Below are 26,197 nucleotides of genomic sequence, written 5' to 3' on the forward strand. Positions count from 1 at the left end.
AGTCTTTGAATATTTATTTCTCCGAAGAACACAAATAGATGGCTAATAAGCATGCAAAAAGATGGTGAACGTTACTGGGCATTAGGGAAATTCAAGTCAAGACCACAATAAGATACCAAATCACAGCCATTTGGATGGCTATGATAAAAAATAATAATAATAACAAGCAACCTTGTGGAGAAATTGGAGCCCTGCGCACTCACTGCTGGTGGGGATGTAAAATGGTACAGCTGCTGTGGAAAATGGTATCATGTTGCTCAAAAAATGAAACACAAAACTATTGTATGATCCAGCAATTCCACTTCTGAAAGCAGAGACGTGGACAGATATTTGTATGCTCATGTTCACAGCAGCATTATTCACACCAAAAAATGGAAGCAATCTAAGTGTCCATCAGTGGATGAGTGAACAAACAAAATGCGGTCCATACATACAATGAGATAGGATTCAGCCTTTTTTAAAAAGAAATGAAATTCTCACACATGTTACAACACGGATGAACCCTGAAAGTACGATGCTAAGTGAAATGCCTGTTCAGATCTGTTGCCCATTTTTAAAATGGGTTATCTTTTTAGTGAGTTGTAGGAGATCTTTACATATTCTAGAATTGAGACCCTTATCAGATACATGATTTGCAAGCAACTGGGCTGTCTTTTCACTTTGTTGATGGGTACTTGAAGCCATAAGCTTTAACTGTGATCAAGTCCAGTTTATTTGGGCGCCTGGGTGGCTCAGTGGTTAAGCAACTGCCTTCGACTCAGGTCATGATCTTGGAGTCCTGGGATCGAGTCCCGCATCGGGGTCCCCACTCATGAAGTCTGCTTCTCCGTCTGACCCACTCCCCTCTCATGATCTCTTTCACTCTCTTTCTTGCAAATAAATAAATAAAACCCTTAAAAAAGTTAATTAAAAAAAATATAATGAGGGGCACCTGGGTGGCTCGGTGGGTTAAATCCTCTGCCTTCGGCTCGGGTTGTGATTTCAGGGTCCTGGGATCGAGCCCCGCATTGGGCTCTCTGCTCAGCAGGGAGCCTGCTTCCTCCTCTTTCTCTGCCTGCCTCTCTGCCTACTTGTAGTCTCTGTCAAATAAATACATAAAATCTTTTAAAAAATACAATTAAAAAAAAGCCCAGTTTATTTATTTTCCTCTTTTGTTCTTTAGGCTTTGGTGTTATATCTAAGAAACCTAGACAAAATACAAGATAATGAAAACTCAACCACTTCCTTCTAAGAGTTTTATAGTTTTAGGTGGATGATCCATTTTGAGGTAATTTTAGTATATGGTGTGAGGTAGGGCTACACATTTACTATTTGCATGTGGATGTCCAGTTGCCCCTGCACCACTGGTTGAATAAAAAGATGGTTCTTTCCCCACTGAGTTGTTTTGGCACGATTGCCAAGTATCAATTGACCATGAACGTGAGGGTCTACTCTTGGACTTCACTTCTATTTCACTGATTTATATACAGTTATACTTCCATCAGCACCACACATTCTCTTGATTACTACAGCTTTGTGGTAAGTTTTGAAATTGAGGGGCGCCTGGGTGGCACAATTGGTTAAGCATCCAACTCTTGGTTTCAGCTCAGGTAATGATCTCAGGATCATGAGATCAAGCCACACGTGGGGCTCCATGCTCAGCACAGAGTCTGCAGAAGATTGTCTCTTCTTTCCCTCCGCCCCTTCCCCTTCTCTCTCCCTTAAAAAAAAAAAGTGATGATTTTGGCTATCCTGGAGCCTTTGCCTTTGCAAGTGAATTTCAGAATCAGCTTGTGAATTTTTGCAAAGAAGTCAGGCTTTATTTTGGTAGGAACTGCACTGAATTTATAGATTAATTTGGGAGTATTATGGTTGTAATATTGTCTTCTGATCCATGAATATGGGATAGCTTTCCATGTATTTGGATCTCCTTTAATTTCTTTCAATGTTTCAGCTTTCAGAGTCCAAGTTTTGCACTTCTTTTTACTTTATTTATTTAAAGATTTTATTTATTTGAGAGAGAGCATGGGGGGGGAGGGCAGAGGGAGAAGGGGAAGCAGATTCCCCACTGGGCAGGGAATCCAATGTGGGGCTCAATCCCAGGACCCTGACATCATGACCTGAGCTAAAGGCAGATGCTTAACCAACGGAGCTACCCAGGTGCCCCAAGTTTTGCACTTTTGTTAAATGTATTCCTAAGTATTTTACTCTTTTCGGTGCTACTATAAATGGAACTGTTTTAATTTCATTTTTGGATTGTTCACTACAAGTGTATAGAAATGTGGCTAATTTTTCTATATTGATTTTCTATCCTGCTTGTTTGCTTTGGTGTCTCTATGCTATAACACGGTAGGCAGACACTTTTAAAAGCTCCCTGGGCTAAGGCACGGCAAAATTCTGGAAGCAGGGCAAAACGGGAGGCCAGGCCAGCTGGAAGGCGGTGGCTGGTGGTGTAATCCGGGCGATGAGGGTGGCCGGCTTGGGCAGTGGCAGTGGGGAGAGAGGTGGGCGCACTGGGATGGTACAGGGGATAGGGAAGCACCAAGGGTAAGGTCCAGGTTTTTGGCCTGGATCACACTTACCAGGACTGGGGAGGAGGTGTGGTGATCTCATTCTGAAATCGTGGCTTTGAAGTGCCTTAACAGCCCAGGAAGCAGCTGCATAAGCCACCAGGGGCTCAGAACAGCTCCAGGCAGGAAATAACACTCTGGGCCCAGCAAGAAGGGGAACGGAGGAGGCTGCCAGGGTGAGAGCTGGGACGCTGCCGAGGAGCCCATCACCAAGACCGGGGCCACACGGCCGGAGGGAAGAGGGAGCCGGCAGGAAGTCTAACCGGCCGGTGTGCAAGGCCAAGAGCTGATGCTGTGCAAGGCGCCGTGGGAGCTGAGGGTGCGTCTGGGAGGGGAAGAGTCCGTCAAGTCCCACAGATAGTAACGGGGCCCCGGGAGGTTGCAGGTGACTTTGGTGGCCAATGGCAAGTGGGCTGCAGTGAGGTGGGGGACAGCGAGGTGAAGCACACCTGAGCGGTTTGGCCTAGGAGCGGGGGTGGGGTGCTGCTGCTGGTTAGAGGGATTGGGGTGGTTCGATTTTGAATGGGAAAGCCGAAGGAGCTGTTAACTGCGGGGGGCGGGCAGGAGAAAGTGGTGGCATGGCTCCCAGCCGCCCGTGCTTCCCCCCCATGCACCCCCGACGCCAGGTTCCCCTTGGATCGCCCGCAAACACGAGCGTGCAGAGAACTACTTTCACCCCGGAGTGACCGAGGCGCCTTAGGCTCGGTCCCTGCAGGTCTGCTCTAACGAGCCGCTTCCTCACTTCACGAAGGTTGGCGTTCCCCTGCCAAATGGAAGGAGCCGTGGAAGGCACAGCTCCTGAGCTCGTCACCCCAGACCCCTATACTCTGGTCCCCAGACAGCCGAGCCAGCTTCCCTCCAGGTGGGCACTGGGCTGATGCCCAGGGGCTCTGCAAATTCTCGCGAACGTGGCCTGGCAGAAGCAGCAGTCTGCAGGAAGAAGGAAGCACTTTTCTCACAGCTCTCACTGGCCTCGTCGTTCCGCAGCTGGAGGGCACGTGCAGCTATCCCCCTGCCCGCCCGCCCGCCGGATTCCCGGGGAAGGCAGGACAGCCGCAGGCAGCCACAGCAGGGAGGGGGGCCGTGGGGGCACTGGGAGGCCCCCCCAGGCTCCTGGGCCTGGAAGGCAGGGGCAGCTCTAGGCTGGGCTCCCGACTTCGCCTGCTGCGTCTCATCAGAACAGGGAGAGCAGGCGAGCGAGCTGCGGTCAGGCGCCCCGGCGCTGGCCTTCCCCACACGAGCCCAGGTCCTGAGTGGAGGCCCCATGGCTGGCTTCAGGCCTAGAAGGCTGCCTTCCCGCTGAGAGCAAGCTCGCCTGGCCAGGGAGGAGGAAGCCAGTGTTGATCCGAGGGAGCGGCCCGGCCGGCACCCCCAGCCGGAGCTCGTGCGAGGGCTGCTTGGACCCGTGCAGCTGCGTGACGGAGGCGAGTCTCCGGCAGGGGCTGGCGGGCTCACGTGGGTGGCTCTCTAAGTGTGATCTGGGACAGGCCGAGGCCGCATCAGCCGGAAGAGGCCGGCAGTGCCACTTCCCAGGTCCCGTGGGAGACCGTGGGCCCTCCAGGGGGCTGATGCTTGCTCAAGTGTGAGGGAGAAGCATGGCATCAGGGGCTCCCGAAGGTCCGTGTCACGCCTTCTCTTGGCTGCCCCAGCATCTCTCACCCCGAGAGCCCCGTCTGACTCCTGGGATCTCCCATCAGAAGGCCCATCCTACTCACGCTTCAGTCCACAGACACTGTTGGTAACCCAAAGCCCCCAGAGAGTCAGGAATGGGAGCTGGGGGTAAAGCCTGGCCACTCCCTGGGAAATCTAGGCCAAATCACATGGCTTCTAAACCCCCTGACCCTCACCCCCCACCCCTGAATGTCTAGACCATGACCAATGAGGACTGAATCCTCACCACCCCAACTCGGCTGGAACCAGCAGACCTGGGGAGGGGCATAACCTCCAGCCCCAATTTCTGTAGCTTTAAAGCCAGAGCATGGGATGGGTAAACCACAGAACAGTCCACCTCGTGGAAGCAGCCAGACACGAGGGGTGTAAGCTCCAGAAGAGGCCAAGCTGCCGGGTGGGGATTGGAGCAGGGGTGTGGCCTTTCCAGGGTGGTTCTGGCTGAGGGGCACGGGGGAACCTCATGGGGGTTGGAAATGCTTCACCCCGATTATGGTGGCGGCCACAGAACTATGTACGCGTCTGTCCAAACTTCTCCGACTGTGCGTTTAGAGAGTGAACTTGACCGTACGGAAGTTACACCTCAGTCCAAACATCCGTAGTCAAAGTAGAGGTTTGGGATTGCATGACTTCTAAAAAGGCTCTGAGTCTGAAGTCTTGGATTTCTGTGATTCTGATGTGATCGCGGCCTGCTTGAGAAGCAGCGTCAGAGGGCAGAGCTCGGGATTCTGGGGCAGCGAGGGCGTCACCCCCAGGCCGCACTGTCCCCTCCCCTCCAGCAGCGGCAGCCGGCAGGCAGGTCCTGCCCTGGAAGGCGCGCGCCCCGATGGAGGCAGGGCACCAGGAAACGACAGGGGATTTCCAGTCTGTTCCAGAACCGAGCCCCTGGGGGTGCAGCCGAGCGTCTCTAGTAGGAGTCACTGTTGTCAGTGCGAGCAGGTGGGAGGCAGTTAACTAATTTAATGAACAAGACTCACAAAGGGAAAAATGACGAGCAGGAGGAAGAGAGGCAGCAGCCCCGAGTCAGTGACTCCCTACAGGATTACAAACATCCATTTCCGTCAGAGAATCTTTATTTTACAAGTCTGCATCACAGCGAGAGAATCCAGCCCATACCTCACCCTGATTGGAAGCCCCACCCCGTACATGTTTACATAAATACTCTTCAGTGATCCTTAGTGTTAAAAAACAGAAATACTGAAAACGTGGAAAGCGAATGGTATTTACAGACATTTTCTCCCCCAAATGAAACTTATTTCTGGATTAGATGTGTCTGACTTCTTTTGAGGTCACATGACCAGGCAAATCCAATTTATGGTGGGAAAAGCTGCTTAAGGCGCCAAGAACTGCCCCCCCACCCGTGTGGCCGGGATTTGGGGACCCTTTTGTAGTAAGTATCTTAAATGCTAAGAAGGCTGCCCTGTTGCCCCCCACGCCCATCTGATTTGGCTGTCCACTGCACAACCTCAAAGATGGCCCTAAAATGAGCTGTCTTGAAGTGAGTGAGCTTTTCTGTCTCCCTTCAACCCTTAATTGTCCAGAACTCCTTCCCCAACGGCCTGCCTGCAGACTTCCTACGCCCGGAATTCCAACAGTCCCCGCGCAACACGACCAGATCCTGGCTCCCACACTACCTAGTCCCTCTCTCGGCCAGGCTGCCTTCCTCACACAGGAGCTCGGAGGATGTGCATGTCCCATGCCCTAGCAGAGAGACACCGAGAAACATTTTTTAAGCATAAGCCATCCAGAGGGGGTACAGGGTAGAGCACAGCCCCTGGGGAAGGATGGAGTGTTCAGTTCACTGATCGATAACCACACTGCAGGGGGGACAAGTCTTAGCATCAGCTCAGGTGGGCCCCCAGCACCCTGGAGGAAGAAACCTGAGTCAAGAGCAATCTTTTGGAACATATGGCGTGTTCCAGAAGAATGCCTTCTTCGCATACCAAGAAGTACCAAGTCAAAGCCTAAATTCTTTAGTGGGGAAGCTTCTCATTTACTGACTGGATCCTGAACGGCAGAGACAGGTAGCAGCCACGGGCACTGCAGACCAAGCACATTCTCGATCCGGTAGGCGGCCAGGGTGGGTCAGAGGAAAGCAAAGGGGGTGAGGTTGGCGGGGCAGGTAGTGGAACAAGAGGGAGCAGCTACCCGGATGAGCTCACAACGCAGGAGCAGGAAGCGCGCCAGGACAGGCACTCGGAGCAGAGAGGCAGTGCTGCGGGGCTGCCCAGATGAATCCCGGAGAAACCACACCTGGACATTTTACTCCAAAGTGATTTCTTGGAAGCAAACGGAACTGACTCAGGCTACGATGTGGGAAGCCATCTTTCACTCTGCAGTAAGCGTCTCCTGACGGGAGAAGGGGCCACCAGTCCACCGGGGCTGGAGTCAGCAGGTTCGAACACGCGGCTACTGAAATTTTAAAGCACCAAGGAACCTAAGAAACGGGCTGATGGCGTCTTTGGCCACGGTTAGAAGCCAGGATGAAGAGATCGATGATTGTTCCTGCTGTCTAAGTGGTAATTTTCTAGCAAAACATACACACTTTATTACGGGACAACAGACCCTTTCCTTCCTCAAAGCTGGCAGCCGGCCGCCCGGGCGGTCCAGAGCAGCTTTCTCAAAGGAAGCGGGGGCAATCCTGCAGAGGCAGAAACGGGGAGCAGGCGCACAAGGCGAAGCTGTAAATACTGCCCATCGCTCTTGGACACACACCCGAGCCTTCCTGCCTGGGCCCCCAAACGCTGGTTCAGCTGCAGGAAGGACTGGGGCGACCAGCTGGCTTCGGACCCGCAGTCATCTCTGCTCTGCTCGAGAGGAGAGCTGAGGGCGGGTCACAGCGCCCAGATGATGGACACCGGGAAGACGTTTTTACAGAACAGGAAGGAGAGCTCTAACAACCTGTACAAATGTGGGAAAACCAGTTTTCCCAAGCTGGGGCTGGGGTTTTGACTTTTCTTGATCATTGGGCCTCACTTCGAACCTCCTGCCAGTGACAATACAGGACTTGGGCAGACTCGTTAGCCTTTACTCCTACATCACGACCTTATCTGGCCTGCACTCTCCCGTTCAGAAGGTTCAGCCCCTCAGCCGCGGTGCACCTGAGCCCTGAGGCGCACGTGTGGCACCGGGAGCCCGACACGCTGGCTCCCGGCCTCGCCTGGCTGCTGAGGCTCGAGGCTCTGGCAGAGGAAGGCGGGAGCCACGGCCGGCTCAGGGAGGGCAGTCAGGTCAGAGCTGCCCCAACGCGTTCTCCTCCTCCCGGGCTCCTTCACGCCCTGGCTTCCAGCAAGTGAATCAAGGACACCTCTGCGGGGACCCTTTCCGGGGTGGGGAGGGGGGTTTCATCACACTTCTGGGTCTTACCAAGTCTAGGGACCAGTCAAGAATATCTGCTCGCAGGATGAACGGCAAAGGCGTCCCTCTGAGGGGAGCACCGCGAGGGGTTTGATCACAGTATGAGACACAGTTTGGAAGTATTGGGACGGCGTTTACGCCAGGAAAACAGTCTTAATATTCCCGTCCTCCCTGAAACCTCCTTCTCTGATCACGTAGCCCCTATTTAAGAAAACAGAAGGAAGGAAGACAGAAAGACAAAGAAGCGGTGCCTTAAATAAATACTTAGGGCAAATTTCCTTGCTCCTCAAACTGGGGAGACACATGATCCCTGCCCTCAAACCTGCGGCAAGGCGAACAGCAGCAGCCTCAGAAGACAGAAGATTCCAGCTCGCACCCCGTGCCCAGCCAGGACGGAGCCTTTGCGCAGGAAGGGCTGCGCAGAGCACCCAGGGCTAAGGAAAGTGCATAAAGAGGACGCTCTCCCGCTCCCTTCGTCTGGGACAAAGAGGACAGGAGAGGGACAACTGAGGACAGACTCTTCAGGTGGCGAACCTGGGGAGCTGAGGTCCACCTCCTGAATTCCGCAGTTTCTGAAGGATGCTTCCAAGCCGGGGAGGGGAGAAAACCACCTCCAGAGACGCCTGCCCACCCGCAGCCCCAGGCCCAGGCAGGTGCAGGCTCCTGGCACCCTCGGAAACGTTTCCAACAAGGCCACGGTTCAGCCTCTGGGCTCAGGTCTGGGCGACCATCACTCTGGTGGGGGATTACCGCCCCCCTCCGCCCCGGGGCCACAGTGGACCTTCTGAGCTCATCCCACCATCCAAAGGACTTCCCTACCAGCTGTACCACCGCTCCCCTGAGGAGGCTGCCCGCGCTCCTCTCCAGGCTTGGAGAGTTTGGAAGGGCCCTCCGCTGAGTCTCTGAGAAAGAGCTCGACATGCCCAGCGCCAGAGAGAAAAGCTGTTCAACACACCTGCTCTCCCGGCAGGCATGCTGCGGGGAGATGGGGACGAGGTCTGTTTCATTCCTATCAGAAAGCCTACCTGGTTTATAGGAAAAACTTTTTAGTGATGACGATTTGCTTGTACTTAAATATCTGCTTAAATACTACCTTGTCTGTCCCTAGTTGCGCCTTTAAGGAAAACTCCTTCCCGTTTCTCCCCATATTTGGATGACACGAAACAGACGCGGCCACAGTGAGAGAAGGAAAAGAGCTGGTCCTGCTCGGGGCAGTCAGGGGAGCCAGATGTTTGAGGGAATCCTACTGGATAACGCTTTCTGAGCTGAAACGTACACTTCTGTCCATCCGTTACACAACACCACATCTGCTTCCATCAAGAAAAGCACTTCCCACCACGGTTCCGGAGCCGTGACTCTGACAGGGATGCTCAGCCCCCAGATGACCCAGCCCTTCTGGGAAGTAGACCGTCGGGCCTCTGGAGCTGCTGCTTCCTGGTCGCTTTCAGAGTCTGGGGTCAAGGTCTGGGGCAACACTCTGGGCCAGGAACCCTGCGGCAGGCTCCGAAGGCTAAACTGGGTTTTGACGCTGCCTTCTAAAATAACCTAATTTCATTCATTTTTGTGCCCCAAAGATGCCACGGTGAGTTCCGTCTCTCTCCTAAGTCCCTGTATCCTGCCTCAGCCCCTGCTCATCTCCTGCGGCCTCATTCCTGAGCCGGGACTGGCCCCAGCCTCGCGCCGCTGCCCTCCCTCCCCTTCCACCAACACTCCTCTCCCTGCTGCCACACACTGAGGGGCACAACTGCGTCTTTCTGGAGAGTTCCCAGTTAAGAAAAAGAAAGAAATAGAAACTACAAACAAAGTCTTCCTCTCTCCTCCTCCTGTCTACACGCCCTCCCCGCCGTCCCCACCTGAAGGAGAATTCTAGCTGCCCATAACCAGCCACAGATCCAGTTTCCATAAAAGAGAGTAAAAAATTAGGTTTCCGTGGCACTTTGTTCCCAGCCGCGTGCTCTGTGGTGTCACTGTCGGGAGGTGCCAAGAACTCCTGCTCACCACTAGGATGATTAATAAATTAGAGGTTCTCTTGGACAGTCCCGGCCCCGAGGCTGCTCCGTCACGCGGTGCCTTCCCAGTCGCCCTGGGGTTCCACTGAGCCGTTGGTCACCTTCTTGACTTTCTTCATGTTCTCCATCACCCCTGATGTCGTCACGCTGAATGAGGGGAAAAACAAAACAGAACAATTGGGACAATCGCAGTCTTTAAGTGAAAGGCCACTGTCCCCACGGCACAGCGGAGTGGCTACATGTGTTGGCTCTGGAATCAGACAGACCCGGTTCCGGTCCCGACCCTGCTCCTGGCTAGCTGCGTAACCCCACCAAGCCGCCTGCTCTCCCCCTTCTAAGTATGAGAAACGGTTCCCGCTTCCCAGAACCGTCACGGGGGAAAATGAGATTCTCCGGAGCATCTGATCAACACCACCAGCTGTCACTACCACAATCAACGTGGATCCAGTCCTCGCTTTCCGTCGTGGCCTCCACCAATTCTAATGCTGCCTGGCTACCTGACTGTGATTACAAGACGACGATCTGTGCCCTCACCTTCTGAAAAGAAAGCTCAGCAGGGGTAGTCATTCTGAGAGTCATGGGACAGAACCACGGGTTTAGAGGAACCTTCCGGCCCAAAGATTCTCTGACCCTCAGAAAGAGACCCAGGCCCTGGTCTCTGCATCGCTGTCCGGGAGCACGAGGCTGGGCCTCCCCTTTGGGACCGGGGACAGGGGCCTTGCCTCTGTTGGTGCCCGGCACTAAGGAGGTCCCACGGAACCCTATACTGAACGCATAGATCAGAGAGGGCAGAAGGCCGGCTTCGGAGAATGTGCAGAGGCGAGCAGGGTGGCCCTTTCCTGACAGTGAGTCACAACATCTCTCGGGAAGGTGGAGTGCAGGAGAAGCCAAACTCTTGCCTCACCAGCTGTGAGCCGGACAGGACCTATGAAGGCTCTGGGTTGCTTTGGGCTCAGAGCAGTCACCGGGCGGGGAAACTGCTCTGGGTGGGTGTGTACTGTACACCCATGACGTGACACATTCGTCCAAAGCCACCGAACAACCACCACCAAGAGTGAGCCCGGAGGGGAGTTACGGACTCGGCGATAAGGACGGGTGAGTGTCGGTCCACCGACTGTAACAAACGTGCCGACCGTCCTGCAGGTGGTGCCGAGGCGCACCTGGGAAATCTCTGTCCCTCTTGTCCAGTCTGCTGTGAACCCACAACTGTTCTAACAAACAGAATTAAAAACGAGTAAACAAACACACCTGCCAGCATCTCCCTAAATACTTGAGAAAACGAGGCACCTATGCGCCCCATCACGGACCTAGAGGAATTTCTGAAACAGTAAAATAAATTCCATCGCTCAACTCCACAGATCTCTCCGAGGACCCTTCCTAACCCCCCACCAGCTACCAAATCCTTTCACCGACACATGGTAATTCAGCAGCTCTACACGGCACACACCTAGAGGCTGTCCAGTTGGACCTAAAGGCAAGTAAGTGTTTATGGGGTAGGGAGAAAATTTCCCCCTTTACTTCTCCTTTCATTCCTGCCACCGTGCTGCTGCTGTGACCGGGCCCCAAAGCCAGCCAGTCCTCCCCAGAGGTGGGACTTGGCTCAGACAGGAGGCCTTCAGACCGTGGGCCGGCTGTACTTCTGGCAAGTCAGGACAACGTGGTCTGCCCAGACGTGGCTCTTAGGGGACCCGGGGGATCCTGCAGATGCTGCGAGTGTAAACACGGTCCCCGGACAAAGGAAAGCACCCCCTTCGCCATGTGACCCGGCACCACTTCCCGTCAGCTGGCGCGGCCAGGGCCTGAGCCCTCCAGGAAGGGTGCCCCTCTCCCAGGCCGCAGGCACACACCCAGGTCTTGTCCTCACGGGGCTGTCACTGGACTGGGACACGCAGGGGGAGCAGCTGTAGGCCCAAGAGAACCAGAAGCCTTCCTAGCTCCAGCACAGCTTCTCCAAGCCTGTGAGATCAGAGAAGAAATGCACCCTCGAGTCTCGGAGAGTCACTTGCAGCGACAGCACCTGCTGTCGGGCTGTGGCCCCTCCTGGACAGGACAGCGCTCCACGCAGCTCGGGCTGAGTACAGCCTGTTCATTGGACCCGAGTGGGGCTTAGGCTGCGGCCTGTCTTTCCCCCAACAAAACACTGCTTTCCAGCCGGCGGACCAACTGAGAAAACAAGGCTCACTCTGTCATGCCGGCCTGGGGCTGGGACAGAAAGGGACAGGAATCGGGGCTCTTGGGGCGCCCGCAGCCCAGCAGAAGACGGTCTCCCAGAGGAACATACAAGCTGCTGGAAACAGACAGGAGAGCTCTGAGCAGGCAGGACGAGGGCTGGCGTGGGGAGAATCACCCCTGCCTAGGGCTGGGGGCCGCTTCGAAGCCTGTACGGAAGGAGGAGCAGCGGCAAGACGGAGGGGCGGGAGGGCTAGGGAGCTTCTGAACAAAAGAAACGTAAAGGGCAAAAAGCATGCAAGAAACAAAAGAAAGCTCCCCGCGTGGTCAGGGAGTGTGAAGTAGCTGTTGGCAAAGGTAAGTCGCAGGAGGGTCAAGGGCAGGCAGGGCAGGGCCGTGGAGGGCCTCGTCTGCCTTGTCACCCCGGCTGGACTTGACCCTCACGCCGGAGTTCTCAGTCCTGGCTCAGGCAGGATGCCCTGGGGACTTAAAAAAGGACAGAGGTACCTGAGCCTCAACATTGAGAATTAAGTCTCCAGGGGAGGGACCAGGGACTCTCCTTGGAAAACACTCCACAAGTGATTCCGGGAGCCACGAGACCGGACCGGGAGACAGGAAGACCGGGGGTGAGGACATCGGCTGTAGGAAGGCAGGGCGCTCAGGCAAAGGGGGAGAGGAGACGTGACATTAGGTCCCCAAGAAATGGCCACTCACTCCACGTGCCTGAGAAGAGGGAGGTGTTTAGGGCAATGGCCACGTGCTGCTGATGGCGAGTGGTGGACGGCAGTGCCCGCAGGGAGCGCAGGGGACACAAGTTTGGGTACCAGTGAGCAGGTGGCTAGAGGGACCGAAGCTCAGAGGAAGCAAGTGGCTGGAGCTGGGGGGTCTGGGGGTGGGGAGGTGTCAGTGAGGAAACGTCGGGGGCGACCTTGGGCTTGGGCGAGCCTTCCCCACTGTCGGTGGAACCGGGGAGCGTGTCAGCACAGAGGGAGGTCACGGGAGCAGGAGATGGGCGAAGTGAACGGAAGCAGAGCGCCACCCAGGAAGGCAGTGATGCCGGGCGGGCCTCCGCATCCTGGGTCCCAGCAGGCCGCTGGCAAGTGGCACTCACACGTGGCGCCCGAGTGCCGCCCGAGTGCCGCAGACCAGCCCGCCAGCTGCGGCCGACCGGTGTGCCGCCGCCGCCGCCGCGGTGAGAAAGGAGCCAGCGACAGCGCGGCAGGCGGGAACGCGAGGGCCTCCAGCAACCTCAAAGCTCTGCGGGCCCCTCCCTGTGCGTCCCTCTCTGGGGGTAAATGCTGAAGGGGGACAACGGCAGAAAAGCCACCGTGCGAGCAGCAGTTCTCAGAGACCCTGCACACAGGGCAGGAAGGGGCTCTCCGAGCTCCAGTGAGGCAGTGGGCGGCAGCGACTCCCAGTCTAACACAAACTCTGGGGACGCAGCCACCCACCCTCACTCCCTGGCTGGGGCCTGCGAGGCCAGAGAGGGAGGGTCTGTCCTTCTCGCTCTCCTCAGCCCTTCTCTGCCTGACTAGCTCCTTCTCAACCCGGCAGCTGAGATGCCCTCGCTCCCGGCTCCGGGGGCACCCCCGGCTGCACGGCTGGCCACGTGGCTGGCGGCATCCGTCCCACTGTTCCCCAGGGGGCCCGCACTGGCTGGTGCTCCAAATAGCCTACGGGGCTGACCGGGCCGCTCACCGTGGGGCCCACGTGGACCCAGTGACCAGTGCCAGGAAGGCCCCTCCGGCCACCAAGCCCAGAGCCCACTCCTGGCAGAGGCTGTCCCGCCTGCAGTGCTGGCTCAGGGCAGCCCTTGTGACCGCTGCTGACGTTAGGACGGCACCTGCGGGCTCAGGAGAGAGTGTGCAGGACAGAGAGAAGGAGCAGGGAAGTGTAACGGAGCTGGAGAGCAGACCGGCCCAGTGCGGCCTCCCGCCTCCCCTCTCCATCTAAAAGGTGACCCTTCCTTTCCCGGCAGAACCCTGACGATCTGTGCTTGCGACCGGACGGGCCTACTGCACACAGGCACCTCAGAAGGGGGGTTCCAGGTGCCCACCCCTCTTCCTGCCGCACCATGCTGTGATCCGGGGCCTGGGCGGCCCCTGGAAGCATCTGTTTCTGTAACCAAACCAAACAGTAAAGTATAACTCAGCTGAAAAGTGTTTTCTGGACTTGAGATGTGCAGAAGTCTGGCTGAGAAACAATTCTATTCGTCTCTAAGTGCTGTCTCCCCTTTTGCTGGTCGTCCACTTGAACGAAGGCAGCGTAGTAGAAAAAAGGTTCCCGGCAACCGTGAGGCCAGCATTCTGGATCGGGCCTTTCAGAGAGGCGGCTTCCCGGCCCTGGAACCCGCAGCAAGTACTTCCTCCCAGCCTGGCATCTCAAGACAGCGGCGAAGAATTCAGTCTCCAAGGACAGGCCTAGCACAGGAGGCGGCTAACCAGGCCTGATCACCGAAACCGCATGCGATATTTACCTTTTAATTTGCTGACTTTTTTGTGATAAAGTCTCTTACCAAAATGGGTTAAGTCTTTGCAAAAGCTTTAGCCCAAGGAGAGTCGTTACAGAAAGAGAAACAGAAAATGACGGGAAGTCGGGTACTTCGGACCACACCTTCGCTCTGCGGGCCCCGCGGGACAAGCCAGGCGGGGCTGGGGGTTGGCAGCTGCACCGACCTCGAGCAGCCGGGGCCGGAGGAAGGGGGGAGCGCTCCACCCCCAGGAGGAGCCCGGCCCATCCTGGGCTCACCTGGCAAGACGCCTCCCAAATGCACCCACTTCAGAGAAAGGGAGTGAAAACACGTAGTAGAGAAACTACCCAGAATCCCAATCAACAAGGGCAGTGAGCGGCCCAGCTTAGCGTTCATGGGCCATTGATGGGTCAGACTCATTACGAAGAGGATTTGTTTTGGGGTGTGTGAGGCCGAAGGAATATTCCTTTCCACAAAGGGCCAGGGATATGTGCTCTGTGGCGAGGATCAGATCAAGCTCCTTTCGCCAGGAAACACCCTCCACCGGGACGACACAGAGCTCCTGTCTTTTTAGAAAACACAAATAATGGCTCTGCTTGCCTCTAGCTTCAGTTATTTCCGGAAGATTCAAGAGGTGCCATCCAGGAACAGCACCTCCAAGCAGGAGAGAGGGGGGACAGCCTGGGGCGCAGTGGCGTCCCCGAGGAGCCGACATCAGCCCTCGCGCTCACCCGCAGGTCAGCGTGGACGGCAGGCTGAGGGCCGGAGTCTCCACCTCGGCCTGTTCTGCTCAGACACAGCTTGTTAATCCACAGGACTTTCTCTCAGCCAGGGAGAAGGCCCAGAACAATTTCCCTGCTGACTTAAAGGTACATGGCCTCAGTCGGCTGCCCAACTTCTTTTCTTTCTTTTTAAAGATTTTATTTATTTATTTGACAGAGAGATAGAGAGCACAAGTAGACAGAGCAGCAGGCAGAGGGAGAGGGAGAGGGAGAAGCAGGCTCTCTGCTGAGCAGCAAGCCCGATGTGGGGCTCGATCCCAGGACCCAGGACCTGAGCAGAAGGCAGGTGCTTAGCGCAGTGAGCCACCCACGTGTCCCCCAACTTCTTTCTCGCAGGCTAAGCAGGCTTAGGGCTCCATGGAAACAGTACCTACCCCACTAAACAAAGCCTTCACCTGTGGTTTGACTCTCGCTGGGATATACTCAGCTTTTCCACCAGTGAAGCGCAGCTCCCTCGCTATCCCAGGACGGCTGACACTGAGCCACAGAAATCACGGTGTCGCCACAACGCTCCTCCCTTCCAACAGGAGCGCAAGGGGAGGCAAACACCGGATAACCCTTAACATTCCCATCTCTCTCCCCCAGCCTGCCAGAAGGAAGGACACACTCCCTCCTCTCCACGGGGCTCGTGGTCTGTCTGACCACGTCCCCCGCTTCCCTGCCCTGATCCGAGGACACAAAGACCCTCCTGCTATAACAGTCACCACATATCGCCAGCAAGAAACAAAAAACCAAAACAAAATTTTAAAAAATTCTGCCATGAGACAAAACTACCCGCACACTGCCTCTGCGCTTCTGGCACGACGGCCGATGGAAAGGACGCGGGAAGGCCTACACTGCGGGAGAACGTTCAATGACCCAGCCGGTCGGCTTCCAGCTGCTAGCCCAGGGGACGCCCTGCCGGGGGCTGGGGCATGGAGAAACACAGCCATCCCGCTGCGCTTACCCCACTGCCTCTCACTTGAGCCCCTCCAACCAAGTTACTGGCTCGGATTCTGCTGCTTCTAGAAAAGGCACGTCCGGGGCTCCGCGCCTTCCCCTCTGGTATTTGTTCTCCTGTACCGAGAGCTGTTGTCTGGGCCCATCGGTGGGAGCAGCCTTCCGCTGATTGTTCCTGTAGCGGGGCTGAGCACAGAGAGCTGTCCTATGCTGCCCGACAACCCAGCAGGGGCCAGAGGCTCAGCAGACAAGTCGCCCAGCTCCGAGGCAGCACACCCGAAACTCCGCCTTAGGCCAATCATGGAACACAACACCTGACCTGGCCCACCACAGTCCAACAGTAAACGAGCCAATACTCTCCATCGCTATTTCTTTTCTAGATAATGAGTGCCCTTTCCCCGGAAAACAGGACCCTAAAGTCACTGGCCCTGTGACTCAGAAAAGCCGGCTTGAACGCTCGCATAGAGGTCAAGTCACTGTGCCTGCTGTGAAAACCATTTCGTTATCTGGTGCCAGAGGAGCCTGCCGACAAGCAGCAGACCCAGAGAGGACTCAGAGGATCACGTTTTTAGACGTCAGCTCCCGGAGGCTGGGGGCCGACAGGAAGCGGGGCTGCCCATCCTCGGGAGGGCTGAACGGGCCAAGCCAATGCCCAAGTTCTCACCACCGGCTCAGTGGAAGCGGGCGCCAACGACGCTGGGGGATGCTTAAGCGGAGGGCCGGCTCCACTTCCCCTGCGAAGACGGAGCGATCTTGGCAGACACTGTACTTCAAACTGAGTAAGACAGCCTGGGGCTCAAGTGTCCATTTCCTTCTGCTAAATATAGAGGTAGCACCTCGGGAGCGACAGAACGCAGAGAGAAGCCGCTCCCACTCCGACTCCGACTCCCACCACGCTGTCTGGCAGGGTCCGGGGGCCGAAGGAGGAGGGACACGAGGGGAGATTGCTTACACGGATTCCATTTCCAGGTCATCCTCCTGAGAAAGCTGTAGGTAGGGGTTATCTGAAGCCGGACGGAATTTGCAGCCCGTTAGAACAAAGAATACCAGCGTGGCCATTTCGTCCAGGAGCTGCGAATTAAAACCCATCCAGAAAAAGAGGTTAGCAAGGCTGTTCTTCTGAAAGCAATGTAACTAAAACCGGTGCCATACTCGCCCGCCCCCCCTACCACCACCAAAGGCCAGGGCAGGGCTGGGGTAGGGCCTCCTCACCAGGTGGGTCAGAGCCTCAGCTAGGAGCATTCTGCTCGGGGATGATGGTTAAGACCCCAGGCTTTAACCAGTCGTCACCAGAATCTTTTAAGAGCTCCTTCTAGCCCCACGTTTCCCGTAGCGCCCTCAGCACCAACGGGCGCCCCTAGGAAAAGTCTCATTGCTGTGCCCTCCGCCCGGAACTGGGGCAGCACCGAGTGCCGACTACACGTCCCGGCGAGAACAGGCTCTAGATCATTAGGTAGCTTCCCCTAGGAGTCAACGAGCTCGAGTCTACGGCAAAGACACTGTATCACTGAAATATTTGTGGGTAAAGAGGGGCATTCTGGATTCTGAGCTTTCCTGAGCCCCGTAGCTGAAGGAAAAAACCACGTCTCATTGTGTTTTAATTATCCAGGGCGAGGCTCACACTCTCTGCCTGAGGCTTTTCTCTTCCAAGTCTTGTAAAATTGAAAACTAAAATCAATAATGCAATTACTTCCAGATTTTTCATGTAATCCAGCAGCTTTCCTGGGCAAACAGATCATCTTAGCTGTGGGCCAGAGGCGACAGGAGTGGTCACTGCCTGATCCCTCCGGAGTGACCTCACATTACACCCCGAGCCCTCCCCCTCGGCCGCTCCCCCCCCGCCCCCCCCCCCCCCCTGCGCCGTCCCCATGCCCGAGCCCCGCACCTGGTAGAGCCATTTCCACTGGAACGGAACGGCGAGCTTGAGGAGGAAGGCGATGATCCTGGTGAAGTATATGTAACACACGATCTACGGGGCAGGGATGAGGAAGAAATGAAATCAACATGGAAAGGCCAGCATCGCTTCTTTCCAACATCTCGCTGTCACAAGGGAACAACAGAGAAGACAGAATTCCCTGAGGAAAATCACTTGACCCTTAAGGTGCTGATTAATAAACACGGCAGAGACGGCTTCTCCGGCCGCCCCCTCAGAAGGACTTGGCCCTCACCTCTAGGGGGCCACCCACCCGACGATGTGGGGAGCACAAGGCATCGGGCGTGGCTGCTCTGAACTCTCACGCCGTCCTCGCCTTTTCCACATACAGGACCCACTGACTTCAATCCCCAAAGGACAGGATTTTTTTCTTCCCAGGCCCTGAGGCCTGTTTCCGAGTAGTGATAGCAAAACACAGGCCTCAGGGCCCACACTGCTTCCGCCTCTGCGGCAGAGGCTCACCCCCCCCCACCCCACCCCCCAAGGCAGAGGCCCACCCCCGCAGGGCGTACCTGAGTATCGAGTACCAGAGTAACGCCAGAATTCTAGCAAGGGAGGATGTGGCAAGGATTCCCCTCCCCCACCCCGGGGGCCTGAACTGCTCCCTGGGACCAAGCCCAGGGTGGCTGCGCTCACAGGGAAGGACCTGTCCAGCCCACAGATGGAAGAGGGCTCAGAAACTTTCTTTTAGTAATCAGGAAACAAACTCTTGAAGAGCTTTGTCTTAATAATTTACAGCAGGTCCTGCCTTTTGGTGTCTGCTCATAGGGACTTTTTTCTCATTTTTGCAAATGACTAAAGCAAGTAAGCCGAGGGCGGCTGTCTGGCCTGTGCTTGGAAGGGCACCCAGAGAAGCACCCAACCGTTCACGGGAATCACCCAGGGGAGGCGGAGGGACGAAAGGGTAGAAGATTAGGGTCCCTTTATTGTAAGAAAACACCGAGCCTGTATCACTTTTCCGAGTATTTAAAGCCAAATTTAAAACTAACGTTTAAGAAGGCGTGACTCAGCTGTTTAATTTCTCCGGTCAAAAGACACAATTTGGTTTGATAAAAAGAAATCTGCACGGCCCAGGCAGCACAACTCCGGCTTCCGCCAGTTCTCTGGAAGTTCATTTGTTATGCTCCTTGAACTGATCTTATTTACAGATTCAGGGTTTGTTTGTTTTTTTACTCACCAAGACGTAATAGTGTCTGAAAAGTTTCAGCTTTGCTAAGTTAATAGCAGCTAGGGAAAAGAAAGAACAGAATGACAGGCGCGTTAACTTCTTTTCTCATGTTTAAAAGCAAGTGACATTCAAGGGCCCTCTGTTACAAGGCCAAGTCTAATGCAAATGAGTACTGCCCAGGGGCACAGCTTCAGGTTGGAAGGATCCCCCCGCCACCAGGAAGAATCCGGGAGTTATGGGAGCCAGTGCATCTCCCTATTCCGGGTTCAGGAGCTTTCAACTTGCCATGCTGGGGGGTACACTGACGCCACAGAAATCGGCAGACGCTAAAACTCTAGCCGCCCCTGCCCCCGAAAGCCAGGGGTAAACACTTCAGCTCTGTCCCTGTGGCTGACAGAGCGACACTCCCCACTAGGACCGATCTCAGGCGGGGCCCTAAGCAGCCCACTAGCTGAGGGTCTAAATTCAATTAACCCACAAGTGCATCTTGCAAATTTCGCTTGTAACAAGCCCTTTAAATACAACACTGCTGGCTGTGTCCTACCTTTGGATCGCTCAAGGTCAGGGAGCCAGGACAGCTAACTTCCTGCCACCGCCTATGGCCATGAAATATTGATGACCACAGAGGGTAGCCTGGCTCCCTCCCCGATTAGCAAGCTTTTCATTCATCATAAACCTTCCTGCAGGAGGCAAATTAATTTGGCTTAATAGCATTCAATTACTGGTTCCATTTAAGAATGGCGCCGTGGGTGGAGAAGGTTCCTCTTCCTTTCCCCCCTCTTCTGGCTCATGATTGGGGGGGGGCAGTCAAGCTTAGGGTTCCAGAAAAAATTCCTGGAATCCTAAATTAATCCTCAATGTGATGATCGGCTAATAGTATGTGTGAGAACCTTCCGGGAGAAACTGAACGCCTCCATGAGGAGAGGATCAGAAAATCTTTAGACAAATCTAACCCTCCAAATTGAGAGGCTTTAACACCCAGGTGTGGAGCTGGGATGGACTCATGCACGCAACGTTGGAGGAAGCTAACTGAAAGCAGACAGATCAGCAAAGCTTTCTTAACTGGTAGTCTTGTTATTTTTAAATAAAATTAGATCTCTCTGGTTCACATCCAGCTTGCCACTCACTCTGCCCCGGACCAGGCTCTGGGATGCAGCCGACCCAAGATGGGGCAGCTGTGGCCTCTGCCCCAAGCGGCTGCTGTCCCTCAGGGAAAGGGAGATGATACACGCCCAGTGCAAGGGGCCAGGGTACCCAGCGAGTGATGGGAGCGTGCGACCCAAGTGGGTGCTCCTGCCGCTCGGGGGCGGGGGCAGGAGAAGTTCCACTGAAGACCAAGGGTTAAATCTGAGAACTGTGCGTCAGGCTAAGCCACCACGGATTTAATGCTTCACACATCTGCGTGAACCAGTACCCTTCAGTGTGTCTTTCCGCGGGGGCATCTGCTGTTCCCGTGGTCCAGGATGTGCACCCCCCCCCCCGCCCCGAAGCGAAATAGTTCTTGAACACGAACACTCAGTTCTCTTCTTTGTGAACAGCCAAGAACATTAACACTTACACCGTTAGGTAATAAAAATGCTTGAAAAGTCTCTTCTGAATTTCGTTTGCTGAAATCCTTGCCACATCCTGCCCTGGCTTCACCAAGCACCATCGGCCAGCCAGAGAGGAGTGTGAGGGTTTTAGGGCTGGATGTTAAGGTCCCAGGCAGGCTGGGCTGCTCTGCCCGCCCGGAAAGGGGCTCCCAACCTAGACCAGCGGCCCTGGGGTGAGACAGAGGATTCCCAGAGGAGCTGGTGACTCAGAGAGGCCTGACTGGGGCTCGGGAGGGAGGAAGAGCAGATACAAGGGCTCAGGGCTGAGAGGCCCCCGTGTGGGGAAGAGGAAGCCGGCAGCCGGACCATGGAGAGACCAGGGGAACGGGCTGGACCACAGAGAAAGCCGAAAATAGAGCCGATGTGGAAGACCACCAACCATCCTCCTTGGCGGAGCCGAGGGCACCAGGGAGCCTCTGAAGAGTCTGAAGCCAGGGGTGCCTTGATCACATCGACATTTGAGAATAATTTCTCCGCAGAAAGGATGGAACGAACCGAGAATGAGAGTCCAACTGCAGTCAAAAGCCAGGAACTCGCGGAGGTCGGAGGGCCGTCTGAACGGTGGTGAGGCCCTTCTTCATCAGTGAAGACCCCGCCTTGGAGGCTGGCGGGGGAGATGCAGACTAGGTAAGTCTGATGGTCCCCTCCCTCTCTGCCAGGGCGAAGAATTCGGGGTTGACGGGGGAGGGAGGCACAGGGGTGAAGGCGCCGCAGGGCGAAGACCGCGTGTGAGGGGAAGGGTGTGGAAGGCGCCACATCTCACGTCTCCCAGGAGCCAGGGACCACCACGTCGCACCCTCCAGGCTGCTCTAAGACATCCTGGGCTGAGGCAGGCCACGAAGCGCCTCAAATATGAGCCTGTGCGCCCACGCCCTGGCGCTGATGCCGCGCCACCGCAGGATGCGGGCGAGGACGGACAAACAGACGTGGGGACAAGCGGTGCTGCCTCCAGGAAAGGCAGGCCCCAGTAACTGACGCTCACTGTCATCTGCAAAACCCAGCAGTCACGACAGAGGTCACTTCCAGTCACACACGAGACATACCGCTGGCCCTGCTCCGGGGGCCAGGCCCCCACCTGGGTGGTCCAGTCACAGCCGGGGCCGCGAAGGCGGGAGGGAGCCCACGTCCTGAGCTTGGAAACAGAAGCCGGCAGCAGCGCAGGCCCTGCACATTTGAACAACTTGGGTTCAAGTTCCAACTCCGCTGCTTCCTGGCTGTGTGACCTCAGAAAAGCCACTTAACCTCTCTGAGCCTCAGTTTCTTCATCTGTCCAACAAGGATAACAACGCCCATCACGAGGGTTGTTGGCAGAGGTGAGGAGACGGTGTGTGGAAGGCAAACGGCACCCAGTAAGCACGCGGCCCATGTCTACTGCTTCCGCACGAGGGTTATATAGCATCGCCCCAGCACCAACTGGGCCGCAGACTGTCGCAGTGGCTGCCACATGGTGCGGTCAGCCTGCCGAGCAGCGAGGACCCAGCCGGGGAAGCCTCACCAGCATTATGCAAGGAGCAGCCAGCAAGGCAGCACGTCGCAGCCCGGGATCCCAGGCCTCCTCCTGCCTTCTTCCAAAAGAGCTGCCCCTGGAGTGGCGGACGCTGCCCAGCTTGCTGCTCGCTGGCTCACGGCAGGCCGGCCTCCCACGGGAATAGAGGCTCCTCGAGTCTGGGCTGGCTATTTCTGACCCCATCACCACAAACAGCAAATATGGTCAAAGAGCGAGTCTGGTGGGTGGAAAATGCCTCAAACGGGAGCCCAGAGCCCCACATTCCAGTCACTGCACCGTCATGGCTCCGTGTGCCTGGGCTTGGCCCGTCCCTCCCTTCTCAGGCATGGGTCTGCTCATGGTCAGGATGTTTTTATGGCAGTGGTTCTTCCTGGGCTGAGCACCAGAATCACCCTGAGAGCTTCTCCTAGAACACGTGCCCGGCTGCCACTGTTACAGAATTGGACTTAGCCAGAAGGACTTTGAAGAAGCTCTCAGGGAACGGGGAAGGAGAGGGGCGGGGGGCAGGGAGGTTGTGCACCTGCTCTCCGGAGCTCCTCCCGAGGCCCACCTCCTGCTGTGGGCTTCCCCACTCTCCCCCCAGGAAATGCCCCGGACTCTGGATTTTGGCAACTATTTTTTACTGATGAGAACAGAACAAGAGCCCACAGAGGCAGGAAGTGCCCAGCTCTTTCAAATAATTACCAAGGCAGCGGCGCCTGGGTGGCTCAGTCAGTTAAGCGTCTGCCTTCGGTTCAGTTCATGATCCCAGGGTCCTGGGATCGAGCCCCACATCGGGCTCCTTGCTCGGCTGGGAGCCTGCTTCTCCCTCTGCCCACTCTGCCTGCCACTCCCTCTACTGTGCTCTCTGCCCGACTCCCCCCCCCCCATAAACAAATAAACTAAATCTTTAAAAACACGCAATTACCAGGGCAGCCATCTCTGTGACCAGCAGCAAGAGCAAAGGTGCCCCAGCTAGAGGAGATGCTGCCCCTTCCCTAGACTTTTACCTTTCCTCTGTACCCCCAAGAGGAACGAGGAGGCTGGCAAGAAGACAGATGGCCCCCTTCCACCCCAGTGGACTCGCCTGGGTGGTCCTGAACCACGACGCTGGTTGTCAGCAGCGGCTGAGTGAGGATCCATGCGGCAGGCACCCTCATGCTTCGTCTGGGCTAAAAACCTCCCAACCGCCCCCGTGACAGAACAACCGCTGTGACCACTGCCTCACAGAGGAAGGACTGAGGCCTGGAGAAGTTGAGCAGATTAGCCAATGTCACACAGCTTTTAAGGAGAAAAGCTGGTACTCAACACCCAAGTCCACCGCTCTCTAAAGCCCACGCTCTCAATGCCTACACTCTGCACCGAGAGAAAGGCCATTCACAGCTTTGTAATCCCCCGCCAGCCCACGGCTCAAAATGCCGGCCAGTGCCCAGGAGCCGCCAGCAATCCATCCTGAGGAGTTAATACTGGGTGATTTATGAGGCACACAGAAGCAAAGGCCCGTGACAGTCTCTTCAAGGGTGAAACATTTCCAAAACAATCCTTCTCTGGGTATAAAGAAAGCCCCGAAGCTTAAAACCATCCCCACCTACCCCAAATCCTTTTCTCCTGCTTCCTCCCTGCCATGCTTCAAAGGGAATTTTGAGTCAAACACAAAAATTACAGAAATAAGGATGCTAGCAAGGCCTGGCTGGCGTCAGCGTTGCTCTGACTCATTGTCAAGCTCAGCGGTTCTACAGTCTGCTTAAGCTCCAAGTTCAAGCTCCCTCTGCTGATGGCTGGGTCGGGGGGGTGGGGAGGCGGCGCAGCAGCTGCCCCCACTTCTGTGTCGAGCACAGGCCTGGGAGCCAGGCCACACGCTGACCTGAAGCCACACTGGCCTGAAACTATCCATTCTGGGGACTGGCCTCCACGAAGAGGAGATCCCACCAGCCCATCGCACGGAGACAGTATGCGGAGCGAGCATGCGGACCGGCTGTGTAACACAAGAACTCTGGGGGCGCCTGGGTGGCTCAGTGGGTTAAGCCCCTGCCTTCAGCTCAGGTTGTGGACTCAGGGTCCTGGGATTGAGCCCCGCATCAGGCGCTCTGCTCGGCAGGGAGCCTGCTTCTTCCTTTCTCTGCCTGTGATCTGCCTACTTGTGATCTCTCTCTGTCAAATAAATAAGTAAAATTAAAAAAAAAAAAAAAAAACAAGAACTCTGTAGAGAAGGAAACTCTGACTTTCAAATGGTTGAGGGTCCTGTGAAAAGTGGTTCAAAATACACTTCCAGGGGTTCCTGGGTGGCTCAGTCAGTGAAACATCTGCCTTTGGCTCAATCATGATCCTGGAGTCCTGGGATGGAGCCCGGCACTGGGCTCCCTGCTCAGTGGGGATTCTGCTTGATTCTCTGCCCCTTCCTCTGCTCGTGAACTTGCACTCTCTCTCTCTCTCAATAAATAAATAAGCCTCTGCCTTCGGCTCAGGTCATGATCTGACCATCAGTCCTGCATCGGGCTCTCTGCTCAGCAGGGAGCCTGCTTCCCCCGACCCCCTGCCTCTCTGCCTACTGTGCTCTCTGTCAAATAAATAAATAAAATCTTTAGTAGATAAATAAATAAACTCTTTAAAAAATACATTTCCAATATACATTTAAAACAATGATCCAGAGTTAGAATTAATTTTAAAAGAATGGGGGGGAAGGGGACTTACAGAGAAAAATTAAGCTCTGACTAGCTCAGAGTGATGGAGGGAGAGAAAAGCAATGAAGTGGTCCAGGATCATGGAACACAATAGAGGTAAAGGGAAGGAGAAAACAGAGCAGAGTTTGTGGGTTTGTTTGTTCTTTTTTTTTTTTTTTTAAGATTTTATTTATTTATTTGACAGAGAGAGAGATCACAAGTAGGCCGAGAGGCAGGCAGAGAGAGGGAGAAGTAGGCTCCCTGCTGAGCAGAGAACCTGATGCAAGGCTCGATCCCAGGACCCTGAGATCATGACCTGAGCTGAAGGCAGAGGCTTAACCCACTGAGCCACCCAGGCACCCCCAGAGCAGGGTTTGTTAAAATTGTCAAGAATAAGGCTTCCTTTTGGCACTAATATCCTTTAAAAAAAAAAAAAAAAGAAAGAAAAAGAATAAGGCTTCCTTCAAGAGAAACCAAGTGAAATTTAGAAGACGACGAGAGGGTAAAACTATTATGCCAGGAAACGCTTGGTAATTCAAGATAAAAATAAGTACAGGGGCGCCTGGGTGGCTCAGTGGGTTAAAGCCTCTGCTTTCGGCTTAGCTCATGATCTCAGGGTCCTGGGATCAAGTCCTGCATCGGGGTCTCTGCTCAGCAGGGAGACTGCTTCCTCCTCTCTCTCTGCCTGCCTCTCTGCCTACTTGTAAAATAAATTAAAAAAAAAAAAGATAAAAATAAGTATAAAACACCTAAATGCAGACGACGGTTCATGTAACCGACAGAGGTAACCTGCGTCAGCTTGCTTATGCCCGCGGAGGATCTGATGGTTTGTGCACAGCTTATGCTCATGAACTCCCAAAGCCCGGGGGGAAGGTTGGCCTGACAAATCACACCGCAGCGTACTGTGCCGGCCCGCTGCCGGCCCGCAGGCTCCTCAACAGGTCTGGCACGGACAGGATCTAGGAAGGCCAAGACTGGAGACGAATACAACGAGGAAAGAAGCGTTGATGGTCACCCTGGTCCCGTCATCCGCTATCTGGATGCAGGGCTCGCCAGAATTACCGCCGGAAACCAAGTTTGGGGGCCCTCCGGGGAGCGGTGGATGGAGGCCTGCCTATCCAAGAAGAGATGGAACCGTCCCCAAATGGCTCTTGCCCAAGAGAAAGATCGGGTAGCTCGGAAGAAGGCAAGCTTCCTTCGAGCTCAGGAGTGGGCTGCTGAGAGCTAATAACCAAACCACAATTCTCTATGAAGATTTTTCAGATAAAGATAGTAATAACCTTATTCATCAAGTAGCAAAAAAATAAAAAAGTAAAAAAATTAAAAAAAAATAAAACAATGATCGAGGAGTGGTCAAAATTCACCAAACTGAACAGGTAAGGACGATACACCTTATTGTAAGCAAAAGTTACTGT

The 26,197-nt window shown here is 55.2% G+C and overlaps 1 protein-coding gene across 2 annotated transcripts in view; it reads right to left on the bottom strand.

Moving 5' to 3' along the window:
• Window positions 1-5,268: 5,268 nt before the first annotated feature.
• GPR107 (G protein-coupled receptor 107) overlaps window positions 5,269-26,197 on the bottom strand; it is a 77,979-nt gene continuing 57,050 nt past the window's right edge. For both annotated transcript variants that reach the window (XM_046021925.1, XM_046021927.1), the window contains 4 exons: window positions 19,054-19,103; window positions 17,829-17,912; window positions 16,896-17,014; window positions 5,269-9,730 (listed from right to left, as the gene is read on the bottom strand). In XM_046021925.1, the coding sequence (XP_045877881.1) occupies window positions 9,634-9,730; window positions 16,896-17,014; window positions 17,829-17,912; window positions 19,054-19,103 (350 nt within the window). In that variant the 3' untranslated portion in view covers window positions 5,269-9,633. The remainder of the gene's footprint in view (window positions 9,731-16,895; window positions 17,015-17,828; window positions 17,913-19,053; window positions 19,104-26,197) is intronic.

This window comes from Meles meles, chromosome 11 (assembly GCF_922984935.1).
Source record: "Meles meles chromosome 11, mMelMel3.1 paternal haplotype, whole genome shotgun sequence".
In the NCBI taxonomy this organism is placed as follows: Eukaryota; Metazoa; Chordata; class Mammalia; order Carnivora; family Mustelidae; genus Meles; species Meles meles.